Source organism: Apus apus, chromosome 11 (genome assembly GCF_020740795.1).
Source record: "Apus apus isolate bApuApu2 chromosome 11, bApuApu2.pri.cur, whole genome shotgun sequence".
NCBI lineage: Eukaryota > Metazoa > Chordata > Aves > Apodiformes > Apodidae > Apus > Apus apus.
Genome location: NC_067292.1, coordinates 18,858,786 through 18,886,296, shown reverse-complemented (window position 1 = coordinate 18,886,296; position 27,511 = coordinate 18,858,786). Strand labels below are relative to the sequence as shown.

The 27,511-nt window shown below is 46.0% G+C and overlaps 1 protein-coding gene across 1 annotated transcript in view; it reads right to left on the bottom strand.

The window, feature by feature from the left end:
• GLG1 (golgi glycoprotein 1) overlaps positions 1-27,511 on the bottom strand; it is an 84,496-nt gene that overhangs the window by 9,745 nt on the left and 47,240 nt on the right. Inside the window, exons 5-20 of the mRNA XM_051629197.1 lie at positions 22,921-23,124; positions 22,238-22,309; positions 19,849-20,032; positions 17,357-17,571; positions 13,075-13,196; positions 11,907-12,008; positions 9,918-10,071; positions 7,970-8,107; positions 6,966-7,052; positions 6,018-6,080; positions 5,242-5,355; positions 4,753-4,841; positions 3,732-3,849; positions 2,661-2,753; positions 1,501-1,638; positions 39-162 (exon numbers count right to left, since the gene is read on the bottom strand). Coding sequence (XP_051485157.1) covers positions 39-162; positions 1,501-1,638; positions 2,661-2,753; positions 3,732-3,849; positions 4,753-4,841; positions 5,242-5,355; positions 6,018-6,080; positions 6,966-7,052; positions 7,970-8,107; positions 9,918-10,071; positions 11,907-12,008; positions 13,075-13,196; positions 17,357-17,571; positions 19,849-20,032; positions 22,238-22,309; positions 22,921-23,124 — 2,017 coding nt within the window. The remainder of the gene's footprint in view (positions 1-38; positions 163-1,500; positions 1,639-2,660; positions 2,754-3,731; positions 3,850-4,752; positions 4,842-5,241; positions 5,356-6,017; positions 6,081-6,965; positions 7,053-7,969; positions 8,108-9,917; positions 10,072-11,906; positions 12,009-13,074; positions 13,197-17,356; positions 17,572-19,848; positions 20,033-22,237; positions 22,310-22,920; positions 23,125-27,511) is intronic.

The window sequence follows — 27,511 nt, the reverse complement described above, 5'->3', positions numbered from 1 at the left end:
CTCAGGCAGGGAAGTTGTTTTTTTCCAGAAGAAGGTACCTGTGTTCTGTGTAATCTGGCGCTTGGTAATCATCTGCTTGCACTTAGGATCCATCACTTCACTGTTCTTGTTTTGTTTCAAACACTGCAGCATATTTTTGGAGTCTGCCTCTGGGCAAAACCGCTAGGAAAAAAAGAGCCCAAAACCCCCAATTTCATCAACTTGAAGAGAAAAAAAAAGAATAACCCAACTATAATTATGGAAGAACATCACCTGCCCAACCCAGGGGAATACAGACCCACTCCTTAGCCCAAACAGATCCTACTAAAAAGAAGAGTGCAACATGGGCTGAGCCCTGAGCTGACACTCCTGACTGTTTTCCAGGCACCAGTTGGTGCTGGCAGCACCAAAACCAACTTGCTTCTATTTTCTGTTCTGCAGCCACAGCACATTTTGTAAGAAGTATCCACCAAATCAGGTCTCATCCACAACTACTTTCATTCCCTTTTATTTTAGAAACTAAAAAGGGAATCTGAAGTCTAAATACACCCTGCTGTTTTATGGACAAAGTGACAGGTGAAGACTTCAACAGGAACACTCAGGACAAAGTAAGACCACCCAGAAGAAGAGAGAAGAGCTCACTGAGCCTGATTTGCCCATTCCTGCCCTGAATTAGACAACTAATTATAACAATTATAACTCTTATAAAAAAACACAGTTCTTGTATTGTAAGAATTAGAACAAAAGTGAAGCAGTTTATCCAAAATTCAGGCCAAGGTACCAATTTCTTTTGTTAAAACTAATTCTGTGAGTGTGAGATGAGGCTGCTGCATCTCCTACGTCTCACCATTTTGGTGAGATGTCAAGTTTTTTTTATGAAAGCATGAGTCTGTACTGGAGAGCAAGGAGTTGTCCAGATGTTCTGCTCTGGCCACAACATGGAGGAGTCAAGGCACCCAGACCACACACATCTCAGTGCTCCAGGCCTTGCCATTCTGTCTTAATGTGCAGAAGTGTCTTGTATTAACATTCCACTCTGCTCTCCTCCACATGGGACAACTTGAATCCAGCATTTCTAATTTGTAGTTTTGCATGATCTTCCCTGCTGGAGCAGCTTGAGGAAAGCCTGAGTGTCCCAGGTCAGCAGTGAGCTGAAGAGGTGACTCCTCTCTGTAATCACAACTTCTTCACCTTTGCTAAAAGCCAACCCAAGTCCAAAATGATCAGATGAAAACCGTATTAGAAGCCTCAGCACGGACTTCCTCCTCAAGCTGCTGGCAGCTGGGAAGAACTGTACTAGTGCACAGGCTTTGATGAGATACTTGGAGGAAGTCAAGTTGAAAGAGAAGAGCCCTGAGGAAACCTCAGCTTGCCTCAGAGTTAAGAAGTGGTTTACTTGGCAAAAAAGCAATCATGCTTCCAAAACAACACAGCAGCCTTGTAACAAACCTTTGGGGGAAGCTCAAAAAAAAGCTTAGATCCCAAGCTCACCCTCTTAAATCAGCACACTACCATTATTACCTTGATCATCTGCTTGCAGACTCTCATGAGAGTGTAGTCCAGTTCTGGATCCATCATCTCTGTCTCCTGCAGTTTGAACACCTTCTGGTGGCACCGGGTACTCAACTGTTTCTTGACTTCCTTCAGGCATTCAATAATCTGCAACAGCATGACACTGGTTTGTGAAAGAGTCATGGAATGGTTTGGGTTGGAAGGGACCTTCAAGATCATCCAGTCCCAACCCCCCTGCATGGGCAGGGACACCTCCCACCAGCCCAGGCTGCTCCAAGCCCCATCCAACCTGCCCTTCAACACTGCCAGGGATGGGGCAGCCACAGCTTCCCTGGGCAGCCTGGGCCAGGGTCTCACCACCCTCACAACAAAGAATTTCCTCCTCATGTCTCACCTCAATCTCCCTCTTCCAGTTTTAATCCCTTCCCCCTTGTCCTCTCCCTCCCTGCCCTTGTCCCAAGTCCCTCCCCAGCTTTCCTGGAGCCCCTTCAGGCACTGGCAGGTGCTCTAAGGTCTCCCTGGAGCCTTCTCTTCTCCAGGCTGAACACCCCAACTCTCCAAGCCTGGCTCCAGAGCAGAGCTGCTCCAGCCCTCCCATCATCTCTGTGGCCTCTTCTGGACTTTCTCCAGGAGCTCCATATCCTTATGCTGGGGGCTTGTGGATGTGATAGTCACATGCTCCTCAAAATTCACTGCTATATGTTCCCCTGCAGCCATCTTCACCTGATTCCTGCAGTTCAGTTCTCAATTCCTACATTTTATCAAAAATCATTATCAAAGCTTATTTCCAGGACTTGTTTTAAGCTGCTCATCTCCTACAAAGACTTAATGAGATGAGAAGGGCCACCTGGACTTACTCCAAACCCCCAAACTTCATCTTGCAGACATCATGGCTAAGAAATTTTGAACAACATTCACAGTGACCAGCTGCTAACAGCTTAAAACTAGGATTAACCAGGGAATGAACTGCTCCCAGCCTTGCAGATACCCAGCACCACTGCTTGTGCACCAGTGGGGGAGAGAAAATGTGCTCCAAAACATCAACAAAATATTTCAGGAGTGGCAAAATGAAAATCTAACACTGCCATCACAGGGGCAAAGGTGTTCCTCAAACCTGTTCTGAAATCCAGGTACAAATTAAATTGTAAATTATTAATAAAATGCATTACCTGAGCATTGCCATAGGGCACGTTTTGGCAGTGATTCTTGATGTCACTTTTACAAGCCTCATACAGTTCTGGTTCAAGCCTGATATCCTCTGTCTGCAGGAGAAATTATAGTAGGAACTTTTAAATAGGACTCTCAAGACTAGTTCACTTTGTCAACCTATTAACTAGAGGCCTCTACTCACAAAAAGCAACTCCCAGGTCAGTTTCTCTGAATTAAAGGGCATGAGAAGTGGTGTTGAGTAGGAGATCCACTGAATGGATTTCAAAGTTGATCAGCTGGCTTTTTACACTGAAGGGGTTAAACTGAATTCTAGACCTGGCAAGTTGTTTCCACTGCTCCTCCTGAAAGAGCATCATCACAAGTGTCCAAGACAGCTAAAATAATTTCATGTGAAAGCTAAAGGACATACTCATAACCACTCATCTTTTGGGTGATCTGGAGGATGTGAAGGAAGATTCCTGCCTCAGCAATGCCCAGCATCTGAATTCTTCCATACAAAGGCAGAAGTGCTGCATTTTCTGCTATGAGCCTACTTAAGCTGAAGCTGTAACACTCAATATCTACTGGACAAAGACCTCCTGAGTTCATCACTGCAAGCACTGCAACAGGAAGCTGAGAGGCACCTTGCCTACCAGAACAAAAACTGCTCTTATTCATCCACTGAGCAACTTGGGGCAGCTGGAGTCGAGTTGCTTCAACTCCGTTTGTTTCCTCAGTTTGTAAAATGATGCTTTTATTCTCTCCTGGAGGACTTCAAGGACATCAGCATGGGTAGCACATTGGTATCTAACACTAAATATAATCACTTAGAGCTGAAATTCCCATGAACATTTAGCTTGCCTTAGCCTCCACAGGGCTGTACTTAAGCAGAGAATTATCACTTTCATCACGAAGGACAATTGAGCCTCGTGCTCTAAGACGAGTGGGGAAATAAAAACCAAATTAGATCCATCTAACAAATGAGCTGCCTTCTTTTTTTTTTTTTTCCCCCAAGGTGGGCCTATCAGGAAGCTTTAACTCAAGGACCTGGCTAGAAGAGCAGGGAAATGAAGAGTTTCCTGCACATTTACCATTTCTAGCTCCTCAACACGCAGCTGCTTGCGGCACTTCAGAGACACCCTGTGCTCCTTGGCGTCCTGCAAAGTGTCATTGCGCACGGTTGTGCTCAGGCAGATCACCACATCCACCCTGCAGGGAAGGAAACAGCTCTTGACTCACACACCCTCCCCTCAGACCAGCCAAAACTGGCGTTGGGTCACCACATCAAGAGGGTTTGACCCCAAGAAGCCAAACGCAACCAAGCGCCGTGCTTACTGGTAGCTTGGGTCCAGCTCTGTGATCCCAATTAAAAGCTAAAACTGATGCTGGCTAATTGGGAGTCTAGAGCAGCAGACAGGGAGATATTCAAAATCCCACCACACCCTTGCCCAGCAAAACCTCTGCTCTTTAAATCATGTGGGTACTTCAGAAAAGCTTTATCTCAGAAATAGATGAAGGTCAATACCTACATGGCACGAGAATCACGGAACGTGTGAGGTTGGAAGGGACCTTTAAGGGTCACCCAGTCCAGCCCCCACCCATCAAACAATCCTTTTGCATTATGAGAAGGGCATTTCTATCATAAAATGCAAATAACTCTTGCTATCCACAAATAGGACTGACCTTGTGTGTAATTCAGCCCTACATCATTGCTGTAGCCCATTAAAAACCCCTTTATTCTGAAATGAATAAACCAGTTACAACAAGTGGGATATGTTCCCTTCCCAGATCAGCAACTGGAACACTGGGAGCCTGCATCTTAGAAGACAATGAATCCAGCAAGGATATAAGAGGACATGCAGTCCATTAATTATCATTATTAGCTATTTTCAGGGCAAGGAAAATAAAGAGGACAGGCAAGAGTCAAGCAGAAGTCATTTTCAAGAGGCAGATAATGCCTCTGCCTGAAGCATCTGCAGAACACCAAGGGAAACCACCCAAAACAATCAGTCCTTCAAGGAAGTCCAGCATTTTCTGTCCTTCCACGACCTATCCTGTAACTTTACTACACATTTATACAATCCAATTGCTGGTTGGTCAGGTGCTACATACTTCTTTTTGATGTTGGGGCAAAGTTTCAGCACGTCCTCCTTGCAAGCCATTTTGAACTTGTATGAGAACCTAAAATCTTTCATTTGAACCTGGAAGAGAGAAATGAGGGGAGGAAAAAAAAAAAACAACAACTTCAGTCACCTGTAGGAAAATGAATAAATCACAAGTGTGGCCCAAAAGAACACTTGTTGAATCATAAAATCAGCAAATGCTTTTGTCCACAAATGATTCATGTGGAAACAAGGGGGATGCTGAAGTGCTGAAGAAGCTGGGACTTGATATGCCAGGAAGGCAGGAGGGCCTGGAAACAAATCATCTCTAGATGTGACCAGTTATGACCAGGCATGCAATTATAACTGTCTAAATTCACAAAATAACAGCAGGAAATCCATCTCAAAGAAGGAGGGGTTTCATAATGAGCTAATTCCTGTCAATACCCTCAAGGAACAGGAGAGGCTTCCACTGTTAGTGCAGGAAAGTGCTGCTTACCAGCTGGAAATGAGTGACTCCGATTGCACATTTTTCATTCATTTCCTTCTGGTGTTTGTTCTGTATTAGACACTCCATCAGGTCCCCAGAATCAATCTGGTTATCTGCAACCTCCTGAAAAAGAGAGGAAAAGGATGACAAATGACCTACTCTTAACAAGTCATGATTTCCATGCTCCTCTAGCCCAGAGTGACCAGGAAATATGAGAACTTCCAGTCCCATGAACAAACCACGAAACTTGTACCAGAGTATTTACAGCTCTAGCCCAGAAAAGAATCCTCCCTGGCATGTGCACAGTTCAGACTCAGGAGCACACACTGCAGACACTCACTATTTACACACTGCAGTGAGATGCCTTCCCTGCTATGCAACTTACTCAGCCCTGAAGCAAACCAGGCAGTTATCTCAGCCATGCTGAGCAGCTGCACGGGAGGGGAGTGGCTGGAAGCCCTGCCTGCAGGCAAGGGGGAGGGAAAAAAAGGTTTAGCTTTTCATCCACTGGAAAGAGCAATTTTTCCAATTACAGGGCAATTTCCATCTTCAAATTCTAGCTTTTATCTGAGGGCTCTGACAACAGCAGAGGTATGAGATGGAACTAAGAATTTTTGCTTTATGATGGCTTTTTTTTTCTGAGTGACTTTTATAACTGCTTACCCCTGATTTGACTTTTGAAGTGTGGCAAGTACACCAAGAACTCATCCCTAAAAAACTCCAACCTTTCCCACACTGTGTTTATTTCCCCCCAAGAGCTACTCACACTATCACACAGTACTCACATGGCAGAATGTCTGGATAATGGGCTCACATGCCCTCATCAGCAAGGCTTCAATTTGGATGTCCTGCAAAAACATGCAAGATTTCATTCTCACAGGGAATGGCCAAGAAAAAAGGCCCTGAAAAAACCCCCATGATAACAAGTTAAACTCAAGCCAGTTAACAGGGTTTCAAAACTGCAAGCCAGCCAGCTTTGTCTTTCAGTTCTGGAAATCCTAGGATTCCTTTTTTTGTCAACAATGTGGCAAATGCAAAGAGAAGCCTTTCAGCTCAAGGGAAGAGCCAGGTCTCCAAAGAAACCCATTGCTTGGCTATGCCAAGAAGCCAACCTTCTCCAAACTGGATGCTAAAGCAGTAGGAATCACCTTGTGCCCAGGCAGGAGTTAAAAGATTAATCATCATTCTGAACAAATCATTTTGTAGCCACTAAAAGGAAGCTTTCCCTAGGGCACAGTCATAAGTTTTAAGAGATATGGGGAACAATCTAGGGCAAGGCAGTCAAAGATACAGCTTCATAAAATAAGCCAAGCTGCTGACCTCACCAAAAACCTCTCATGATGCACCTGGCAGTTACTTCTTACTAAATTTTTGGGACAGGGGGAGGGAAGTTGCAATGTGGTACTCAAAACTACCTGCAAGTAAGACCAGAAAATGAAGTTCTGTGAAAGATTTTGATTTGTACTAAAGGTACCTGGGTTACCTGGGCAGAAAAGCTTCCCTGCCAGAAGTGATTTTAAGCAGGAGAAATGTCAAGACCAGCCTAAAATCCTGAATCACTTTTCAATTCTCTTCCTCAGGAACCCCACAAGAAAACTTGCAGTGTAAGATGGTCTCTGACCCCAGAGAGCTGCATTTCTGCAGCTGCTCTAGCCTCCCTGTTTTTCATCAGGATAACATGATAACTAGACATGCCCAACTATTCCTTTAATTCCAGGCTGAAAACCACTCACCTCAGACTCCAGCTCAGTGAGGTTCCCAACTATGTCTCTGCAGTCAGACACCAAGTCATCAAGATGGTCCTGCAGGCATTCCAGCTCCTACAAAACCAGACATTTCACTGTGTGATCCAAGAACTGGATAATTTGAGCTTGAAATACTCTAACCCAGGTGAAACTGCCCTTCTCCTTGTAAAGTCCTAAATCTCATTTAATCCCACTCCTCCACTGGCACTCCTAAAACACATAGTTGAGAATGTTGGTCTAGGAAGTCACCCCTTGCTCTCAACAGCTGTGCCTTCACTTCTGGAATATCACATTTAATTTGCCCTTCACATAACCTTAATGAGAGCTTAATTACCCCAACTACAACCTAGATAGATACCTCAAAATGGTGGATGTCCTACTGCATGTGCTGCTGAATGGCTCCTCCCCTCCAGCCACTCTGGGGCAGAGCAAATTAACATGAAAGCATTTGTTGCAACTTTGTTAAGTAGTAGCAGATGTTAGTTCAGTTCTGTAGAAACACAGGAAGCCTGGCAGCACTTGCCAAATGGAAATGGGATAAAGTTTATGTGGGAAATGTCAGGCTTATAACAAATTCACAAATAAGAGCAAGGGTGGGGTTGCTTCATTAACGTCTCCTTCTTGTTAACTATCTCCCTTCCTCCTTCTCATTCTGCTACACAGGTGGCTGCCCCATCCCTGGCAGTATTGAAGGGCAGGTTGGATGGGGCTTGGAGCAACCTGGGCTGGTGGGAGGTGTCCCTGCCCATGCAGGGGGGCTGCAACTAGGTGAACTTTAAGGTCTCATCCAACCCAAACCAGTCTGTGATTCTATGATACTGAAGCCATGCAAAGCTTCTTTGTATCACCTCCATCTTTCAGTCTAGGAGATTATGTTTCAACCTGTATGAGTTGTTAATATATTCTCAGAGGGTAAAACAAAATGTCCCTTTAGCCCTTTTTTTTTTTTTTTGCCCTTCCCTCTATCTGAGCAGTGTTCCTGTGTCCAGTACCTGCCCCGTCTCCGTTTTCTCACTGCACCACTTCCCCAGGTCAATCATGCACTTGTCCTGGAGAGCTGGGTCCAGCTTCACATCCATGGCACGCTGGTGGAGGATCCTCTGCACCTCTGCTCTGCACTCCCGTGATAGCTGCCAAGAAAGCCAAGAGCATTTACCACGTGGGGTCTTGAAATCTGCACAACTTTTGTGGTTACTCTCACCACCTCACCCTGTCATGATGCTGATATGCTGAGTGACCACAAATGCCATCAGCACTTCCAGAAAGCACAGAATTCCTGCTGGGACCCCCACCACAAGCCACCCAGGCTCCAAGAGAGTTTGGAGCTCTGTCATTTCATTTAGAGAAAGGTTCCTTTCATTCCACTAAAATAAACCTTATACTCTTTAAACCTTCAACTTTTGGTTTTGAAATGAGATGTCCAAGCAGCTCCCTTGAATTATCTTCTTCTGGGGAAGAAAATCACAACAACTCAAGCTCTCAAGACCAAAAGGGAGGCCCAGAATAAAGCAACACAGACCAGCTGTGATTTCTCCTCAGCAATCCCCAGCATTTGCAAAGGCTGAGGGAGAAACAAATTGTAGGAAACCAAGGGATACTGACACGGTGCTTGTCCAACCTGAAGCTCAAAACTTCTCACATTTAAAAATCCAACCCCCTGAAAGTCACCTACCATTTTGTGGGCAGCACTGGAAAAAAGAAAAAGTACAGATCTAACCTCTAATGAGTCTGCTTTTCACACACTCAATTTCAAAATGGCAGCTGCTCTCTTAGCCTACTTTCCACAAGAAAAGCACATTGAAGAGCCTTTTCTCCCTCTGATGGACTATTTGCAGGCTGCCTATTGATTTCTTTGGTCAGCACTAATAGAAAATGGAATTTAAAAGTCTCAACTCAGCAGACTGAGAAGCTGCATTAAAAAAAAAAAAATATCCCTAAAAGAAAGATGCTTTCAATCAATACTTGACCTCTGCCACAAAAGACCTTTTAAATCAAGCTGTAGAAATTAATTTTTAAGAGAGGCCATTGTGTCAACCCACCAGCTCCTAGGGCTGTGTACACTAGAGTGCCAAAAGTAAAGGAACCAAGCACCCAGCTGCTTTCAGGGGGGTGCCTGGATAGAGGCACAAGGTCAGGAAACTTGGAAAAAGGTAGCTCTGAACCAAACAAGTGTCATGATGGTGGATCTCCAGATTGCAGGGCAGCAAGTCAGATCCCTGCTGCCTTCCATGCAGCATAACCATAATCACCAGTAGAGTGTGCTCCAAAGAATTGGAAAGATGCTTTAAATCGATAAGAAGAATGTAATGGGTTATAATCTGAAGTACCCAAATCCAAAATGAATCAGAAACAGCCTAGAAAAGCTGGGCTTGGAACTCCTCTTTGCATAAAACCCATTTTGCAGCTATGCTAGCTGTCTACAAGGAATCACATTCCTCACTGGAAAGACAAGGAGGAGGATCTGCACTAGATCTAAACAGATAAGAGCCATAGAGCGGTCAGGGCTGGAAGGGATCTCTGAAGATCCTCTAGTCCAACTCCCCTGTAGAGCAGGATCACCTACAGTAGATCCCACAGGAGCATGTTCAGGTGGGTTTGGAATGTCTCCAGAGAAGGAGGCTCCAAAACCCCTCTGGGCAGTCTGTCCCAGAGCTCTGTAACTCTTGTTAGATATACCCAAGGTGTTGTCAGCACATAGTTCCCCCTGCAGGCAACTACTGTCACACCTTGATGTGGCTATTTTGCCTCACCAGAACACCACAAACCTTCCAGGCACACTTGAGGAGGACAACCAAAGCAGTCAAGTACCACCTGCTTCAAATGCTTTCCAGCAGCTTTGGTGAGCTCTTGTGGTTTTAGCGCAGTTGCGTCCGACCTCCCAGCATAGGTTCAACCCTCTTGCCAGAGATCAAAGAGCAGCAGTTGCCCTCCAGCACTTACCCTCCTCCCCTGCTCCTCTGTACGGTAGGCATGCCTGTACAAGCAGGAGAAAACAGCCCCTGCAGGCATCAGCTCACTGGTCTCATTCCAGCCATGGGTATGGCAGAGGCGGGAGGCGTCTCCCTGGCACTTGCGGTACAGGACGGTATCCAGCCTGCAAACAGAGAGGTCCTCACTAGCACCTCATCCAAACCTCCAACCTGCCTCATATTCTGAAATGCTTTTGAGGCAGAGAAACCCACTTGCAGTTCCATACACCACCCACTTCATCTAACCAACAGGTGGCAAAACGCCTGCCACTCCGTTTGGAATCGACTCCCTAACGCTGCACAAATACACAAAGATCTTTGGGTACAGATTCCATCTTCAACACTTCTTGAAGCCCCTCCCGTGCTCTCCTGCAGCACACCAGCCAAATGCTGACTCAGGAAAAAAAAGAAATCAGCTCCTTGATGTCCCTAAAGCAGCAGGAAGGGAGGCAAGCGCCATGTTTTGCTTGTATGACATTTTCCATGCACTCTGTGCTGCTGTCATTTTGAAACGCCAGTTTCACAACAATCTGGGTTAATTATGGTCTGCCCTGGGTCTGAGCTAACTGAAGACTCAGCACCCTTTGTGTTTTTGCACACCAGAAAACTGCAGATCCCTTCAGATGATGTCTAATTACATTAAAGCTAAGTGAGATTATTGCCAACTTCTCAAGATGGAAGCTTCGGTTTCCACCACACTTCAGAAGACAAACACCAAGTGGCATCAGTGGACACAATTACACAGAGAACGATGAAAAAGTCAGAAGAAAACCATTCCTCCTTCATTCATCTGTGCTAGGCACACATTTATGCAACAGTTTTTGTAAGGCAGTTTTAGGAAACAGTGGTTAAACAAGAAAAATGAGCCAATGTTGCCCAGCCTGCAACATGAATGAGAATCATCTTGACTCGCAGCAAAATGAAAATACTCAGCCTTCCTTCTTCCCATCACTTAAGTTTGGTGAAATCAATTAATTACCTGTTGGAAATGTGACACAAGCAGGAGTGAAGGGGAACAGGAAGAGAAGGGAAAAACCAAACAACCTAGAGGGTTTTTATCTCCCTATGGAGGCAGTTATTGAGATGACTAAACAGTCACAAAGCCCTGAACATTCTGGTCCATGAAGCTCCATGGAGTTGAAAATCAGAAGGTTCACAGGGCATGTCAGCTCTTAACTCCTGGCCATGCTGCCCAGAAATGAGTCAGATCTTCCTCATGTTTGATTGGAATACCCTTTGCAGTAAGCTTGCCTTGCACTCCTTGTGGTCACCAAGAACCATTATTCCAGTTCTTGAAGTAACCTTGTTTGATGGACTCTCTTTCCTCACCTCTCAATCTTCTCCAGAAGAAAATCCAAAAACTTATTCTTCCCTCACTGGTCCTGTTAATCAAATTTATCCTCTCCTCATCTTAATCCACCCAGATACAGGCTCTGTATATATTTAAAACAAAGCAGTGCCACCTTTGGATGAGAAAGCTGGCAAAGCAGTGCTCCAAAGGGCATCACACCTGCTCTCCTGGCTGGAATCACACCTAGAGAGTCTGAAAAAAGGCAGAAATGGAAGCAGGGATCCTCTCACACAGTGGCCCTTTGTTATATTTAGTAGCTTGGCTTTCTTAACTCTCATATTATAGCACTCAGAGCAGATAAAACCAGCTGCCACCTGCACAAAAAGTGACCTTCAACTTCAGCAAGGCCAGAGAAACTTCTTTTAATGAAAGATGCATTGAATTTGAGAGATCAAACTTGAGATGCTCTGTAGGGCTGCATGACTGGTGGACATCACACTTCAGTTTTTCTAAGCAGCATGTGATCCTACTGTCCCAGAGAGTCATTAATGCCTACAGACCTGCTTAAAAGTCCTCTTTTGAACACATATACCCAAGGAACTGTTTATGGATACAAACACCAAATACAAGCACCAAGTGAGGATAAAAATCATCCTTTCCAGTACTCACTTCCAATCACGAGATATAAAATACTGGAGCTCCAGGAGCCTATGCTCACAGTCCTCCACCATCTTCTCAGTGTACAAGTGCTCCATCAGGCAAGACAGAATCCTGCAAATAGAAGAAAAAAACAAAAGTTAGGACATGGTGTTATAGCCATGCTGGGCTTCCTTGGACTAGTGCTGCCAAATCAGCCTTTCCACTGATTTGGAAGATATTCAAACACAGTGAAGCTCTCTCTCTCATCCTTCAAAAAGATTACACCTAAACCACCTGTACACCACATCTCTACCCTCTTGAACTCCAGTGTTCTAGTTATGTCAGCAAGGCTGATATATGACAAAATAATCATTATCATCACAGAATCAACACAGACTGGTTTGGGTTGGAAGGGACCTTCAAGATCATCCAGTCCCAACCCCCCTGCATGGGCAGGGACACCTCCCACCAGCCCAGGCTGCTCCAAGCCCCATCCAACCTGCCCTTCAACACTGCCAGGGATGGGGCAGCCACAGCTTTCCTGGGCAACCTGGGCCAGGCTCTCACCACCCTCACACCAAAGAATTTCCTCCTCATATCCAATCTCAATCTCCCTCTTCCAGTTTTAATCCCTTCCCCCTTGTCCTCTCCCTCCCTGCCCTTGTCCCCAGTCCCTCCCCAGCTTTCCTGGAGCTCCTTCAGGTATTGGAAGGCTGCTAGGAGGAATATTTTATAATAAGCAATATTGTAGAATCAGGAGTATTTCTATAAAATCTGTGTCAGGAGACACTATCTATCACACCTGAAGACAAAGGAGGCACTTGTCTCTGCAACATGAGTTTATGTGGCCTTTCAAGGCTTGTTACTTTGTGATATTTGCTAAAGACTTCTGTAGTAAGAGAAATGAGCACATTAAATGTTACAAATTTCATCTAAAGTGCCTGAGATAGCTACATCCTTCACTGCCCTGTTATAAACAAACCAGCCTGCTGATGCTGCAAGAAGGAAGGGTTGGAAGGGACCTTGAAGATCATCAAGCCCAACCATAACCCAGAGCTCAGCGCACACCTCTGCACCGCTTCTTAGTTCGGAGACTGGCATGTCTGGGTGGGTTTTATTACCTACACTGGTCAGTCAAGACAACCTTCATGGGTGCCCCAAGAGAAGCAAAGCTGCACTGCACCCCAGAGCCACCTACATGGGGTCCCCAGAGCGGATGTGCTTGCAGGCAGTCTGGATCACCGACTCGCAGGCCTCATTCAGCGCCCGGTCGATGCGGTAATCGGCGCCGGGGTCCGTCTCCTGAATCAGGGTTTGGAGCTGGAAGAAAAGAAATTGTTGTGGATAGGAAAGCAAATTTGTAACCATCAAAAGCGAGCATGCTTGCAATAGGTGTGGCTATTCTAGGGCAGGAATGACACGAGCAGGTAGGACTGCAGGCTGAGGGAACGGAGAACTTCTTGTTCTCCACAACTCCCCGAGAGGAGGTTGGAGCAAGTGGAGTCTCTTCTCCCTAGTGACAAGCAATAGGACAAGGGGAAATGGGCTCAAGTTGCACCAGGGAAGGTTCAGATTAGGTATCAGAAGAAATTTCTTCATTGAAAGGGTCATTAAAGACTGGCCCCGGGTGCCCAGGGAGGCGGTGGAATCCCCATCCCTGGAGGTGTTTTAAAGCCATGTAGATGTGGTGCTGAGGGACATGGGTTAGCATTGGACTTGGTAGAGCTGGGTTAATGGTTGGATGAGTTGGGTTATGGTTGGACTTGATGATCTTAAAGGTCTTTTCCAACCACAATGATTCTGTGACCTCTGCTCTACAGCTGCTTATGTCAAATGCCTGTGCTGCCACCTCAATTGCCAGACATTGGAGTCCAGTGCTGCTGAACCCTCATTATCCTCAGGAAGCAGCCCAGGAACATTGGGCAAGACCAGTTGCACACCAAAGGTCAACTGTCCACCTGGACCACTTCTATTCCAATTGACAAAATGGAACTGGCAAAACCTAAATACTGTATTTCTGATCCATCCTCATCCCATATGGCTGATGACAAACATGGGAATTTGTCCCACTTCCATGAAAGTGATCTGCTCTTCTACACTGAAACCCAAATCAGTGTTTAAAGACCACTTGCCCAACTACAAACAAAGCTTAAAAACATGTTTTAATTGTCTGGAGAGGACTCAAAAGTTCTGCTGAAATACAGGATAAAATGGCCCATTCTGCTGGCCCAGGGAATCCCATTTCCTCAGGATATGCCTGCTCCAGCTTTTGGAAGCAAGGGCAACCACAATTTGGTCTATATTAAACAATTTTTAATATGTAGAAAGATAAAACTATGTGATCATTACATATCATTTTAAAAGTATATATAACATCAGGTGTGTGTGTGTGTGTATATATAACAAATGCAGAACATCAGTTTTTATCTACTTAAAGAGAAGATGAAAACAAAACCTTTCCAAAGATTCGGAGACCAGGTGTGTGAACCTGAAGTTGTGATATCCCTGCACTCCTGCTGTGACTTCTAAATACTTTCAGCTGCCACAGGTAAATTCAGTATGAATAGTTTAATCAAGTCCTTTCTTCTTGTGAAGCAGTTATTCTAATTAAAGCTGCAGAAGAACAACTCTTTATTTATAAAGAAACAACATCCACAGCATTAAGTTGCAAAATCAGATCCCATGGCATCTGAAAATGAGTTTAAGAGGCATCTGCTGGGCCAGGGGAAGGGAATTTGGGTCCATCTCAGTCTCAGTTTTGGGGAGCAGGGTAGCTTTCTGGGCCATCACTCAGCTCAAGACCCTCATGTCCTCCCTTCATTTCCCACTGAGCTGTGAGTTCCCAAAGCCTGATGGAGGGCAAAGTGGTCTCATCATTCAACAGGCAAATACCTTGAGCTACCAAATTTGAAAGCAAATCAAGAGAACTGCTTAGAAGGCAACTGCAGACAGACATCAAATGGTCTGTGCTGTTAACATCTTGACACTTAATGGTTTCTCTTGCTGGCTCCCCAGCCCAACTAAATAAAAAGCACAGTTACAGTTTTATCCTCCACCTTTCAAAGCCTGCACCTCAACACCACCCAGGAAACTTTCAGGAAGCTCTAATGTCACAACATGCAGAGAAAAAAAAAGGATCAGAGAAGCAGAGAAAACACAAGCTCTGATTTATCCACAAGGAAACTTGTAATCCAGAGGAGAGAGCACAGGGTGCCTGGGAGGAAGGCAGGATTTCCTGCAACTCCCTCTTGCCCAAAGTGAGCCATGGCCAGGCTCAGATTCCAAGGGATGCAGGCAGCTCAGGAGAGTGCTGCCCACCAGGCACAACCTGCTGATTCCAAAATTCCAGGGATATTGTCACTTAAAGAAGAAAAAGAAATCTTCCATTGTAACCACAAAATTGCCCATTTTGAGCCTAATTTGAGCCCCCAACTTGCACCTTTTCCCACCAAATTAGCACTTTTGAGTCCCAAATATGCCTTTTTGAATCCCCACATCCTCCATTTTGACCCAGAAATAGCCCATTTTGACCCTACATTTGCCCATTTTACCCCAAAATTCACCCATTAGTGTCCTAAGTTTGCCCTCTGGAATCTCCAAATCCCTTGGCCACAAGGGCTCATTGCTGGCTCATGGATCATTTCTTCTCTACCAGGACTCCCAGATCCTTCTCCTCAGAACTGCTTTCCAGCAGGTCCATCCCTAACCTGTATTGGTGCCTGGGCTTCTTCCTCCCCAGGTGCAGGACCCTACACTTGCCCTTGTTGAACCTCAAGAGGTTCCTCTCTGCCCAGCTCTCCAGCCTGCCCAGGTCTAACAAGTGGAAGAGGCCAAAGCTCACTGGGTAGGACAGCCTGGAAGTAGCAGATGACCTCCCAGTCCCTCTGCCCTGCTTTGGGCACCACTGCAGGATTCCCAGTCCTGATCTCAGCCACGTGCACCAGGGAGCCAAGTGACCTGACTGCAGGGAACAGGCAACCACTTGGCACCAGTGGTAAAAGTGAAGGTTTTCTAGGCTTCTCCTCCTTCCTGCAACAAACACAGCTGAAAAGCAGCAGGATAAACTTCATAATCCTCTGAACCTTTAACCTGACATTAAGCTAAATTATCAATTAACTATCAATTTATTAGCTGTATTAGAAATGAGAAGCAGATCCTTTTAGCAAGGATTAGTTTTACCTGCTAAAGGGACTGAACAGAAAGAACAAAGGTGAGACCAGAGTAACATAAAAGCCACATATTCAAGAGGGACAAGGAGATGCTGGAAAGAGTCCACACGAGGCTTACAAGGATGATGGAACATCTGTCACATGAGGAAAGGCTGAGAGACCTGGAGCTGTTTAGTCTCAAGAAGAGAAGACTAAGACAGGACCTGATCAATGTCTATAAATATCTGGACCCACATTTTCACACTAAGGTTGCAAAGCTTCAGTCAAAGCTCCTCACAGAAAAGACTCAAAACTCTCCAGCTGCTGCACCAAACACCTGGTAGTTGGGCAGAAATAAGCTTCATCACAAAAAGCCCCCTAACCCCTTCCAAAAATGTAGCCAATTCATTTACCTTTGGTAACATACACCAACTGGCAACATTTAGGGTTCAGGCTTTAAGCTGCTTTTACACAGAAAATGGTTCTGTACATTGCAGGAGGTCAAGAACAAGCATCTATCCAAATTCCTACAGCACCACTGACACTCCTTAGGAGTTTTTAGCATTGATATCACTTTTTCCAGGCTCCTGGGTCATTAAAAGTGAGCCCTTAAGTGAGCCCATTAAATATAAAAATGGAATACTACATTAAAAAGAATTAATGAGTTTGAATAAATATTAAGCAACTGCTTTCAATTTAAAGCAGCTACAAACAGGAGGTATCTGGGCCAAAAGGGAGGTTTAAAAAGGCAAGAAAAAAACCAATCATCTTATTATAAAGAGGTATTTTGGAGAAGAATGGTATTTCCTCCAGTGGCTGCAACCTCAGGGATGTGCCTGTTGGATCCACCTGTCCCTGAAGTTTCATTTCCATCATTTAAGCTGAATGAAATAGCTGAAATCAAGCTGAGTGGAAAGGTGCTTTGAGAAGATCTAGTGCATTTCCAAGGCCTGGGCAGGGGGCAAAGGGAAGGAGAGGGAACTTCTAGAGCTAAACTTTAGAACTTCCAAGTTCCCCTACATCTTGCATCCAGGAGTGAATTCCACGACTTGGAGAAGAACTACTGGAGATCCAGGAGAAAACCCAGAGCAAAACAATCCAAAAGGCATTTTTTGAGGGGGGGGGGTGGAAACCAAACAACTTGATGTGTTGCTAGCAACCAAATGACACTTCACACCATGATAATTACACGAGTGCTTCCAGCACTCGCTGGTACCCAGTGGAGTCAGCCTGGCTCCCGAAGAACCAGCATCAGAGGGCAATATGTTCAGAGAGAAATCAGTGCTCCTACCCCCCCTCCCCGAGCAGCCAAGTGAGAGAAAAGCTTCTTACTGCCTGCTGACAGGTGAGCCCCACGTTGCCCTTTTCTCCCCGGACGACCTTCATCAGGCAGTGCAGGGTGCGGCCCTTGCGGTGCAGGCCCGAGCAGTGGTGCTCGATCTCCCCTCTGCAGCTCAGGATGATCTCTGGGCTCAAGGAGAAGTCCTCCATCAGCATGCGCCGGTAATCCAACATCTCCCCCTGGCACTCACTGCTCACCTGGCGGCCTGAGCAGAGAGGAGACAATGGGAGTTGATATTTATGCTTAGTAGAGCTCCTCTCGACACGCGTCACCATCCTGCTGGTTGAAGAGGGATGATGTCCCCATCCCTGGAAGTGTTCAAGACCAGGTTGGATGGGGCTTGGAGCAACCTGGGCTGGTGGGAGGTGTCCCTGCCCATGCAGGGGGTTGGATCTAGATGATCTTGAAGGTCCCTTCCAACCCAAACCATTCTATGATTCTACGGCCACACTCTGGACAACATCAGACTGCAAGACACGCTCTGCAGCAGATGTGCTGGGATTAACCCAGTTGTTATGTAGAGTAATGTGTCCAGTTCTGGAGCCCCCAACACAAGAAAGACATGGAGCTGTTAGAGTGAGTGCAGAGGAGGCCACAGAGATGATGGGAGGGCTGGAGCAGCTCTGCTTTGCAGACAGGCTGGGAGAGTTGGGCTGTTCAGCCGGGAGAAGAGAAGGCTCCAGGGAGACCTTAGAGCACCTGCCAGTGCCTGAAGGGGCTCCAGGAAAGCTGGGGAGGGGCTTGGGACAAGGGCAGGGAGGGAGAGGACAAGGGGGATGGATTAAAACTGAAGGAGGGAGATTGAGGTTGGACATGAGGAGGAAATTCTTTGGTGTGAGGGTGGTGAGACCCTGGCCCAGGTTGCCCAGGGAAGCTGGGGTTGCCCCATCCCTGGCAGTGTTGAAGGGCAGGTTGGATGGGGCTTGGAGCAGCCTGGGCTGGTGGGAGGTGTCCCTGCCCATGCAGTGATCCTCCCAGGCTATGCTTCCTGCACGAGGCACGTGCTGCAGAACCTGTGTCACCATGAAAGTGGAAGTTAATCCCAGCAGTTTTCTGTGTGTAACTCAGGGGAAGCACCTGCCTCACTGCAGGAAGAAGGAAAACCAAAACCCAATCAACCCACAACCAGCACACAGCATTTCCACATCAGTGAGAGTTAGTCAAACTCACAGAGACACTGATTGTGTGCTCTGGAAGCCTGTCCCTCCAGTGCCAGGGCTGTGCAGTCCTGCTGCTGAAGCCCACCCCATCCAGCTGCACATCAAAAGGGAACACAAACAGCTCTCCAGTGCAGCTCTAGAGGATCTAAGGTGTTGCTTTACATGTTATGGTTATTTCAGAATGAATCTTTAGCATGGTCCTATCATAAAGGACCCTCTAATGCCTTTAGGACAATTGCTGGTGTTAGGACATCTCCAGCTTACACCAACTTAAATGAATAAATACAATATTCTCACCCTTAACTTCCTTCTATATGAGAAAAACTGGGGTTAAAGAAATTAAGGCAGTTACTGGAACTGCAAGGAAGGAACAGGACTTACAAGAGGCAGAGACTGAGTATCCCTGGTGTGATGATGAACAGGTTCTCGATTCTGTTTTAACCTAGTAGCATATTTAATGCTTACTACACAAAGGAGGAACAAAGCTGCTTGAATTCAGAGTGAACAGAAGGATTTGCAATTGCAAACCATCAAGCCAAGTGGGATTTGCTCTTCTGCATTTTAAACATCTTGTCCCCACAATAGGAGTCAGTGTCAGAGGTTTACTCAGCTGCTCTGATCCTCAAAAACAAGGGTGATGGAAGTGCTGTGATGAGGAAACCTGCCTCTGGAGCAAAGTTTGGAAAAGCCTATTGGAGATGGGGACTATAAATACATGTTGAAGCTGAAGGTCCAACAGAAACCTTAGAAAGAGCAACCAAGCTGGTGAAGGGTTTAAAGAACAAGTCCTGTCAGGAGAGGCTGAGGGAACTAGGATTGTTTAGTTCAGGGAAGAGGAGGCTGAGGGGAGACCTCATTGCTCTCTATAGCTCCCTGAAAGGAGGCTGAAGTGAGGAGGCATTGGGCCTCTTCTCCCAGGTGACTAATGATAGGACTAGAAGTTGCACCATGGGAGGTTTAGACTGGATATTAGGAGGAATTTATTTACTGAAAGAGCAGTCAGGCCCTGGCACAGGTTGCCCAGGGGTGTGGTGGAGTCACCATCCCTGGAGGTAACCAAGGAATGTGGCACTTCAGGACATGATCTAGTGGACATGGTGGGTCTTTCGTGGGTTGTGTGGTGTTGGGTTTGTGAGGTGGGTAGCTGTGGGTTGTTTTGTTGTTGTTTGTTTGTGTGGGATGTGTTGTTCCCTCCTCCTCCCACCAGATGGACAGTTGGACTGGGTGATCTCAAGGGGCCTTTTCCAACCATGACAGTTCTGTGATTCTGTGAAATCAAGGTCCCAGCAAGTCAACACAGCTCTTGATTGAGCTCCACTTACCTCTGTGCACAGCAGACTCCAAGCACATCAGGAGGTAGGAGAGCCTGGCTTCCCGAGACCGGGGAAGGTTCTCCACGTTGCAGCGGTACTTCTTCAGATCGCTTTTACAGGACTTGGCCAGAGAGTAACTGACTTTGTAGTCTTGGGCAATCAGCTTCTGGCGGGTTGTCAGAGCATCACGACACTGCAAGGGACACATTGGGGTGGCTGAAGGAGCTTCCACGTGCTGGTGGCAAAGAGCTAGACCTGCTGCTGCTACGTTTTCAAGCTGTCTTTCAAAAGAGGACTTGGCGCTTCCAAATTTTTGGGTTTAAGCTGGAATTACACCTCATTGGTCTCAGAGAAACCACAGAGTTAACAATGCACACTGAGGTCAGCAGATCAAGGGGTTTCAAAGGCAGCAGCTCTCTGCAGAGCACTTCTTAAAACTGCACATTCATCCAGCTTTTTGTGCAGAGCTACAGCTGAGAGCATGACTCATGCCTGGTAACTAGGATCAGTTGCTGACATTTATCCCAGCTGTGGAACACACCCCATGCCCTCAAGAAACAACTTTTCCCAGCCACATGTACAAAAGTGGGTGTTCTTTGGATCTTTCTGCAATGTGCCCAGCAGATGACAGCAGATCAAGCAGGCTAACAATGGGATTTTCTAGCTATTTTCCACCAGGGGCAAGACTCACGAGGATGCACCGTGGCCAAACCCAAACCCAGCAGCTGCAAGAACAAGCCTTTAAATTGCAGCCAGAAAAAGGGCCTGTAAAGACACTGCTATGCTCCTTGGCTTTTGGTTTAAATTAAATGAAAATTACATCTGAGGATGGCAGATAATTCTGAATAGGCTCAGGCTAATCTGGCCATTCTCAGCCTATCTGAAAGGAAGAAAAACTGCATAGGGAGACCAGGGAGCAATCTTGGAACAAGCTCTCTACCCTTCCTTACATCAGGGTTATGATTTTTCTCCCCCTCCTTCCCATAACTACTTGGGGACATGGAAAGCCCCAGTCCAAGATATTCCCACCTGTTCCTCCATGGTCTGTGTCTGTATCATGACTGGGACCTTGGGACTGCACAGAATTTAAGCTCCAGACACATGGAGCTACAGGCCCACAACCCCCAAAGCAGGGGAAGGTGGGATAAGGCCAGGAAGCCCAGCCTGGTGAGCAGGTTTGGATCACACAAAGGGAGGCACCCACCAGGCAGCTCTTGTTGGCTGTGTGTGTGTGCAGCAGCAGCAGATGCTGCCAGGAAGGAGGGGGTTTTGACTGGGAAACAGCTTCCACAAAACCAGTGACCTTGCAGGTGGTCCAACCTCGGCAGCCCCAAGAGTGAGAACCAGCTCTTGTGTTCCTCCTACTCTGCAAACTGTGTCCTCACAGCATTCCCCCCTCCTCTGCCTAACAAGTCTTTGCTACAGCTTTGTCTAACTTCTCAGCATCTCACATTGGCATCTTAGACAGCTGACCATGGAGAAGACCCCTCAAAACCCACTACAACCAAAAACAGGTTAAGCAAAGCCTATTTCAGCAATGAGTCTGTACAAATGAAGCCTTGTTTCAAGCCCTTGGGGATCACTCTCAGTTTTGAATTTGTTAATTGGAACTAAGCTCACAGATAGCTAATGCATTTAAAGAAAAGGAAATGAGTCTGATCCCTCCAGGCCTCTGAATCCAGCTCCCTTCAGAAGAGCTTCTCAGAGAAGGGCTATACAGATACCCATCTTCGTATCCTTGCAGACAGATGATGTAATTCCATATAATCCCAAACATTGTGATGCTGCTTCCAAAACTCACTGAAGGTACTGCTGCCTTCCCAAAACACCTACACCAATACAAACTCTTCTCAGGACTGGCTTTCCAGAACAACTTTTTTTCCCTGTGGCTGAAAACACCATCCCTCAGGAAATAAAAAGGAGGAAAACTTTGGTCACTAACTATGCATTTTTCCCACGGAATTTGCTGTGTCATAGTCAGACAATCACAGCCTTGAAAACAAAAGTGCAACACACACAGCTTCCTGTGCTGGGGCACGTGGGCATTTTGTTTCTCATCTGTGTGTTATGACAGCATTTATCCAAGGCTTACCCCAGCGTGGATGGTATCACTCCACCACAGTGCCACTACTTGAGCTCTACTTCTGCCTTCCCAAATTATTCACCCCCAAGCTTTGATTTATTTCAATCCTTAACTTTAAAGGCTCTAACTTGAGTACAATTAATTCAAGCCCTCAGCACGTAGCTGGAAACACAAACATATCAAAGTAAAAGCATCTGTTAAAGCAGCCAGTTATCCCATCACGTAGGTGATGGATTCTCCTCAGCACTGGAAAAGAATAATGTAGCCTGGACTGATGAATGATGAAGGATTTGTCTCACCAAGACAGATACCCACCTTTTCACTCATTGATTCTTCAAACTTGTGATTAAAGAGGCACTTGTAGACCCGGCCTTCCCCAGCCTGAGTCTGTGGAACAGAAAAGTAACAGTTACCATTAAAGATAAGCCCTGTGATGCTTAATGAGCACCACACCTGTAGAGGTTTCTTTTTTAAACTAGAAATATATTCAAGTTAATATTTCAAATGAGTGATAGCTTCTCTACCATAAAAATCTTTTACATTTTATTGCATTTAAAAAAAAAGGGGGGTTGTGGTCGTCACCTTTTTGGTGAGAAGAAGCTCAGTTGATACAACTGAACCATGGAGCTTCCCAGCTCCTTTCTGCTCCAGGGACAAGGACACACCAGGCTAACCTGGAGCAACAGCTTTACAGCTGCAAGGGGCAGCAGCATGTACCTTTGGTGCCTCTTCCCCATCATCTCACTCCCTGTCACACCAGCTCTGATGTCCATTAAACCATTTATGCCAATTCAGTTCATTAACCCACTGGGAAAAAATGCTTGTTTATTGAGTGAATTGAAGACCAGATTTCTTGCAAAATAACAGCCCTGAGGCCCCTGTTTCCAGACCTACACGACCTTGCTCAGGCTCCAACCTCCTGTTCCATTCTCCTACCAATGGGGTTTTGGTTTGTGAATGGATTAGTGTAGAAGAGAAGGCAAGAGAAAACTACTCACATTTTCACAGAACCGTTCTCTGTCATCTCTGCAGGCAAAGTAGAGATGCCTGTCCAGGTGGAAGTCATCTGAAGAGAGTTCAGCCACACGAAGGATTGCTTTCTTACACTGATCAGAAACCTGAACTCGAGGGTCAGTCTCTTCTGCCTCTTTTACCAGGCCTTTCTCCAGACACGCCACCACCTCTCCTTGGGAGTGGGCATCCTATATGAGAAGAACAAGGCACCATCTGTAACCAAGCACTTCCCTAACCAAGTGGTGTGTGACTCTGGATGAGCACCACAGGGATTAGGCACCACAGAAATTAAGCAGCAAACTGTCTGTATCTAGATTTCCAAAATCCAGCCTAAACTGCATTTATATTCAGAGGAGGGAACAGTTAGTAACTGTACTAGCCACACACTTCATACATCACCATCCTGCTGATGGTCTCTGTGGAACCCCCCTTCCCTTCAATGCTCTGGGTTTGTTTTAATGTGGCTTTAATTAGATTATCACTACTTAGCCACACTGCTCAAAGCAGTTTACCAAAATGGTCAAATTATCTTTAATCTGACATAGCTCTCTTTGCACCATGGCAACAGCATCACATGGAGAACATACCTGGGGGAGAGAAAAATCATAGTTCCTCCATGCAGAGACAAGCCTTCAGTTGGGGTGGTGATAATTAGTGATGGTAAAAAGGCTGCAAAGGATCTCTGACCCATGTAGGCTTCTCTGTGCTAACTGATCCATTAAGAGACTAAAAAAAAATTCACAGGATTCAAGAATAAATGAAGCCTCAAAGTGATTCAGGTCCAGTACTGTGCACCACGTTCACTGTTCTACCAGCCTAAAGACAACTTTAGATGATGGCCATCAAACCTAGGGAGCCTGTGCTGTGTATGAAAGCCTGGAAGAGGCAGGGTGAAGCTGATCAAAGCTCCATTTAGTTTCCTACAGCCTTCTCATGTGTTTAGAATCCCCCCTGTAGAAGATCTGATTCCTTTAATAAGCAAGAACTCTTCTGGGACAGACCTCCCAAGGCTTCTGCAAGCTTCTCCTCTGAAGAGAACCTTAATTTATGCTGCAAGAGGATATTGCTACTGAACTTATATCAGACTACCTGGAGTACACAACAAGGAATCATCCACCTGAATTCACTCGACCTGGCATCTGCAGTGACCATTTAGGTGTCAAGAGTGGTGGGGGCTGGAAAGAACCTCTGGAGATCATCTAGTCAACCCCCTGCCAGAGCAGGATCACCTACAGTAGGTCCCACAGGAACACATCCAGGCAGGTTTGGAATGCTGCCTGCATTAGCTGTGCTGAAGTAGACAGGGAAAGATAGTGCCTTGAAAAATCACAGAATGGTTTCAATTGGAAGGGACCTTCAAGATCATCTAGATCCAACCCCCTGCATGGGCAGGGACACCTCCCACCAGCCCAGGTTGCTCCAAGTCCCATCCAACCTGCCCTTCAACACTGCCAGGGATGGGGCAGCCATCTTTCTTGAGAAAGAGACTCCACCAACCTCTCTGGGCAGCCTGTCCCAGGGCTCTGTTACCCTCACAGGAGCCTGTGTCAAGTAGATTCACCCACTGCTGCTGCAGCAGAGTGAGTGAGAGAGCAGTCTCCATAAAACATAACCATGACTATTCAAAGCCATGCAACCCTTCCAAATCTCTTTGTTCTGACATGTCTCCTCAGGCAGGCAGCCTTTCATTCCTGTCTTAACTCTGCTACGCTTGGAGCACAAGAAGAATGGGACCATTACAAAGCTGTGAAGGCAACCCAGAGGTATAATCAGTTTAAAAGGGCTAAAAATAGTCTTATCCTTGGAAAAAAAGGCAAAAAGCTCCAAACTCACACACCCCAAACCTCCTGATTTTGGTTTGCTCTTTCCTTGGAGTGGGGACTGGCCAAATCCACCTGCTGGCCCGATTATCAGCATCTTTGAAGAAACTGAATTAAATATCAACAGCTCCTCAGGACTGACCCCAGAAGGCATCTGAGGAGTACTAGTTAGCAGTGTGTTCACCAGATGACTAAAAGTTGCCATTTACCCATAACCACTCCAAACACAAACACTGCTCCAGAAATCCCCACGGTCAGTCACAGGCAGGAGTTAGAAATGAGGAGCTGACAAGCAGAAACTCTGGAAAACAACCATTTTAAGCTCCTCTGGCAGTTTTTTTGCTCCAGCCTAGGTGAGATTGCAGCTGGGAGGCAGGGCAGACCAAGAGACCTCTCACTCACCTGCAGCCTCACCTTGCAAGCCAGCAAGGAGGGCCCAAGGCAAGCTTTTCCTTATAGAAAAATCAGAAGTTTCCTGGTTTCTTGCAGAGTGGGTCTAGATTCCTGGTCAGAGTAACACTATCTATGAAAGTAAATGTCTTTTTAACAGTCTAATGAAAGCAGATTTCCATATGCTGGGTGCTGAATGTTTACTGTTGCATTTCAGGGACACAACATGAAATGACTAATTTATTGCATTGCTTTGCAAATAAAATACTTACATTTGGGTAGATCATCCTGCAGTGCTGGCTACTCTGCTGCCCTGTACTAGAGCAATATTACAACATGTCAGACTCCACAGAAACACCCACAAGCCAACAGAGCTGGCTCCTGAAGGATGAAGTCCTGCCCTTTCCTCCTAGCACCAAGCATTTCCACGTGGTGCCATCAGTGTTTCTGTGCCCACTTGACACTGTTTGGGAGATTTACTGACCTAATCTGGCCTTCATTTTTGGGCAGATCAGGTCCCTGAGTGCTGGCACTGACCAGTTTAGCCAGCTTAAGGAGGTCCTAACTCATCCTTTCTTCAAAAGAGCACAAAGGTAGCCAAGCTACTGGCCCAACAGAGCATAGATGGAACCTTGTGAATGTGGTTTAGAGAAATACCACTTCAAGCTTTAATTACAGGCTAACACCTACTGCATTTAAGATTGTACAATCTCTTATTGCAGACTGGAGAGGAAAAGAAACGTGCACAGCTGCACTCCCATCTTTTTCCAAAGCAGCTGGCAATCCAAAGTTTCACAGGCTTCTCCTAAGGATGGCAGGACAACTTTGACACACGTCTGTGCTACCTGCTTTCCATGCCACCAGCCCCATGGGGCCAATTCAGCTTTGGAGGCACCAAAGCCTAGGGCTGGCATCCCACAGCATGAGCTCTCCCTCTTCTTCCAGCACCAGCTGCCTGGGAGCCTCCCATGGCTCTGCTGTGGAATGAATCCCAACAAACCTTTTCCTCTATCCTGCACCCTGTTGGAAAACCTCCACCTTAGAGTTGAAGGCCTCTAAGTTCAGTCCACAAGTCAGGACTTCCCACAACTGCTGCAGGGGCAGACACAGAGTCTAGGTCTCATTTCTCCAAAAGATTACATCTAAAAAATCACACACATTCCTTGGAATTGTTGCCTCACCAGCACTATCAGTCCTAAAGGGAGAATTTTAATTGAACATTGCAAAGATCTGTTAAACATACCTAGACTGCAGTGCCTGGAACCTCTGCAGTTTTAGGAAAGGATACACTTAGATCCACCAAGGATACAAGCAGCTTTCCAGCACTGTCCTGAGGCACTTGGAGTCACAGAGAAACAGAACTAAGGTCTAAATATGCCCAAGCAAATGCCCCTCAGCACAACACTTTGGGAAAATTTCATTTCTATGACCAAAATTCAAGCTCCAGGCACTTGGCTTTAGGCTAAGACTGAATTTTAAAAACCTTTTCCTTAGAATTTGTTTCCCACCAGAGATTCCACCCACCCCAGTATAGTTTAGGCTTTGTAATTCTTGTTTATTTTTACTGTCATTTTCAGAAGGTTCCTGGGAAAGGACTTTATTCTGTTTGAAACCTGACATGCTTCAAGTTCATGGCTGTTCAAGCTGCAGACTTCCAGAGAGAAGCTAGAAAAGTGGACAGGTAAGAGTCAAGAGTAGACAGGAGGGTAAAACCTAACCTGTCTTACCAGCACAGCACCTTACACCAAAAGACCATACTGACTTGCTGGAGCCAGGGCAGTCAGGTGATGGAAAACCCCAAGTAGATCTATCACCAGTTTGGCACTCACCCAGCTCACATGGTTACTGGGATGGCTCTTGGATAAGCCAATTCCCAGTGCTTTGGCTGATAGTACATTGCTGGAATGCTACACTAAGTAAACAAAGACTGAGCTGAATATTACCATCTCTTCACGTTTAGACTCATTCACCCTCTGTGTCCAGTCTGAAACTAGGGAAAGGATGAGAGCAACTGTACTTAGAGCACTTAGGGGTGAAAAAAAGCAACAAAAGAATGGTCTCCTAATGTGCCTTTTTTTCAGGCATCTAAAAAGTACTATTCTCTGGTAAAGCAGTACAACAGATGTGCAGCTGACACTTATGGAGCCCTCATTATGGCAAATAATGACCTTCAGTTTGGATGTGGTGGCTAAATCCAGCACCTAGGCAACTACACACTACTCACTGGTTTGATACAATCCTGGACATCCTGGGGATGGGGAAAGCAGCTGATTCTGACAGGCAGCCCAAGAAGAAAAGCCTTGTTGCAATTACCAATTTCAATTTCAAATTAGATCCCTATTGCAAGAAGACAAAGCAAGCTTTA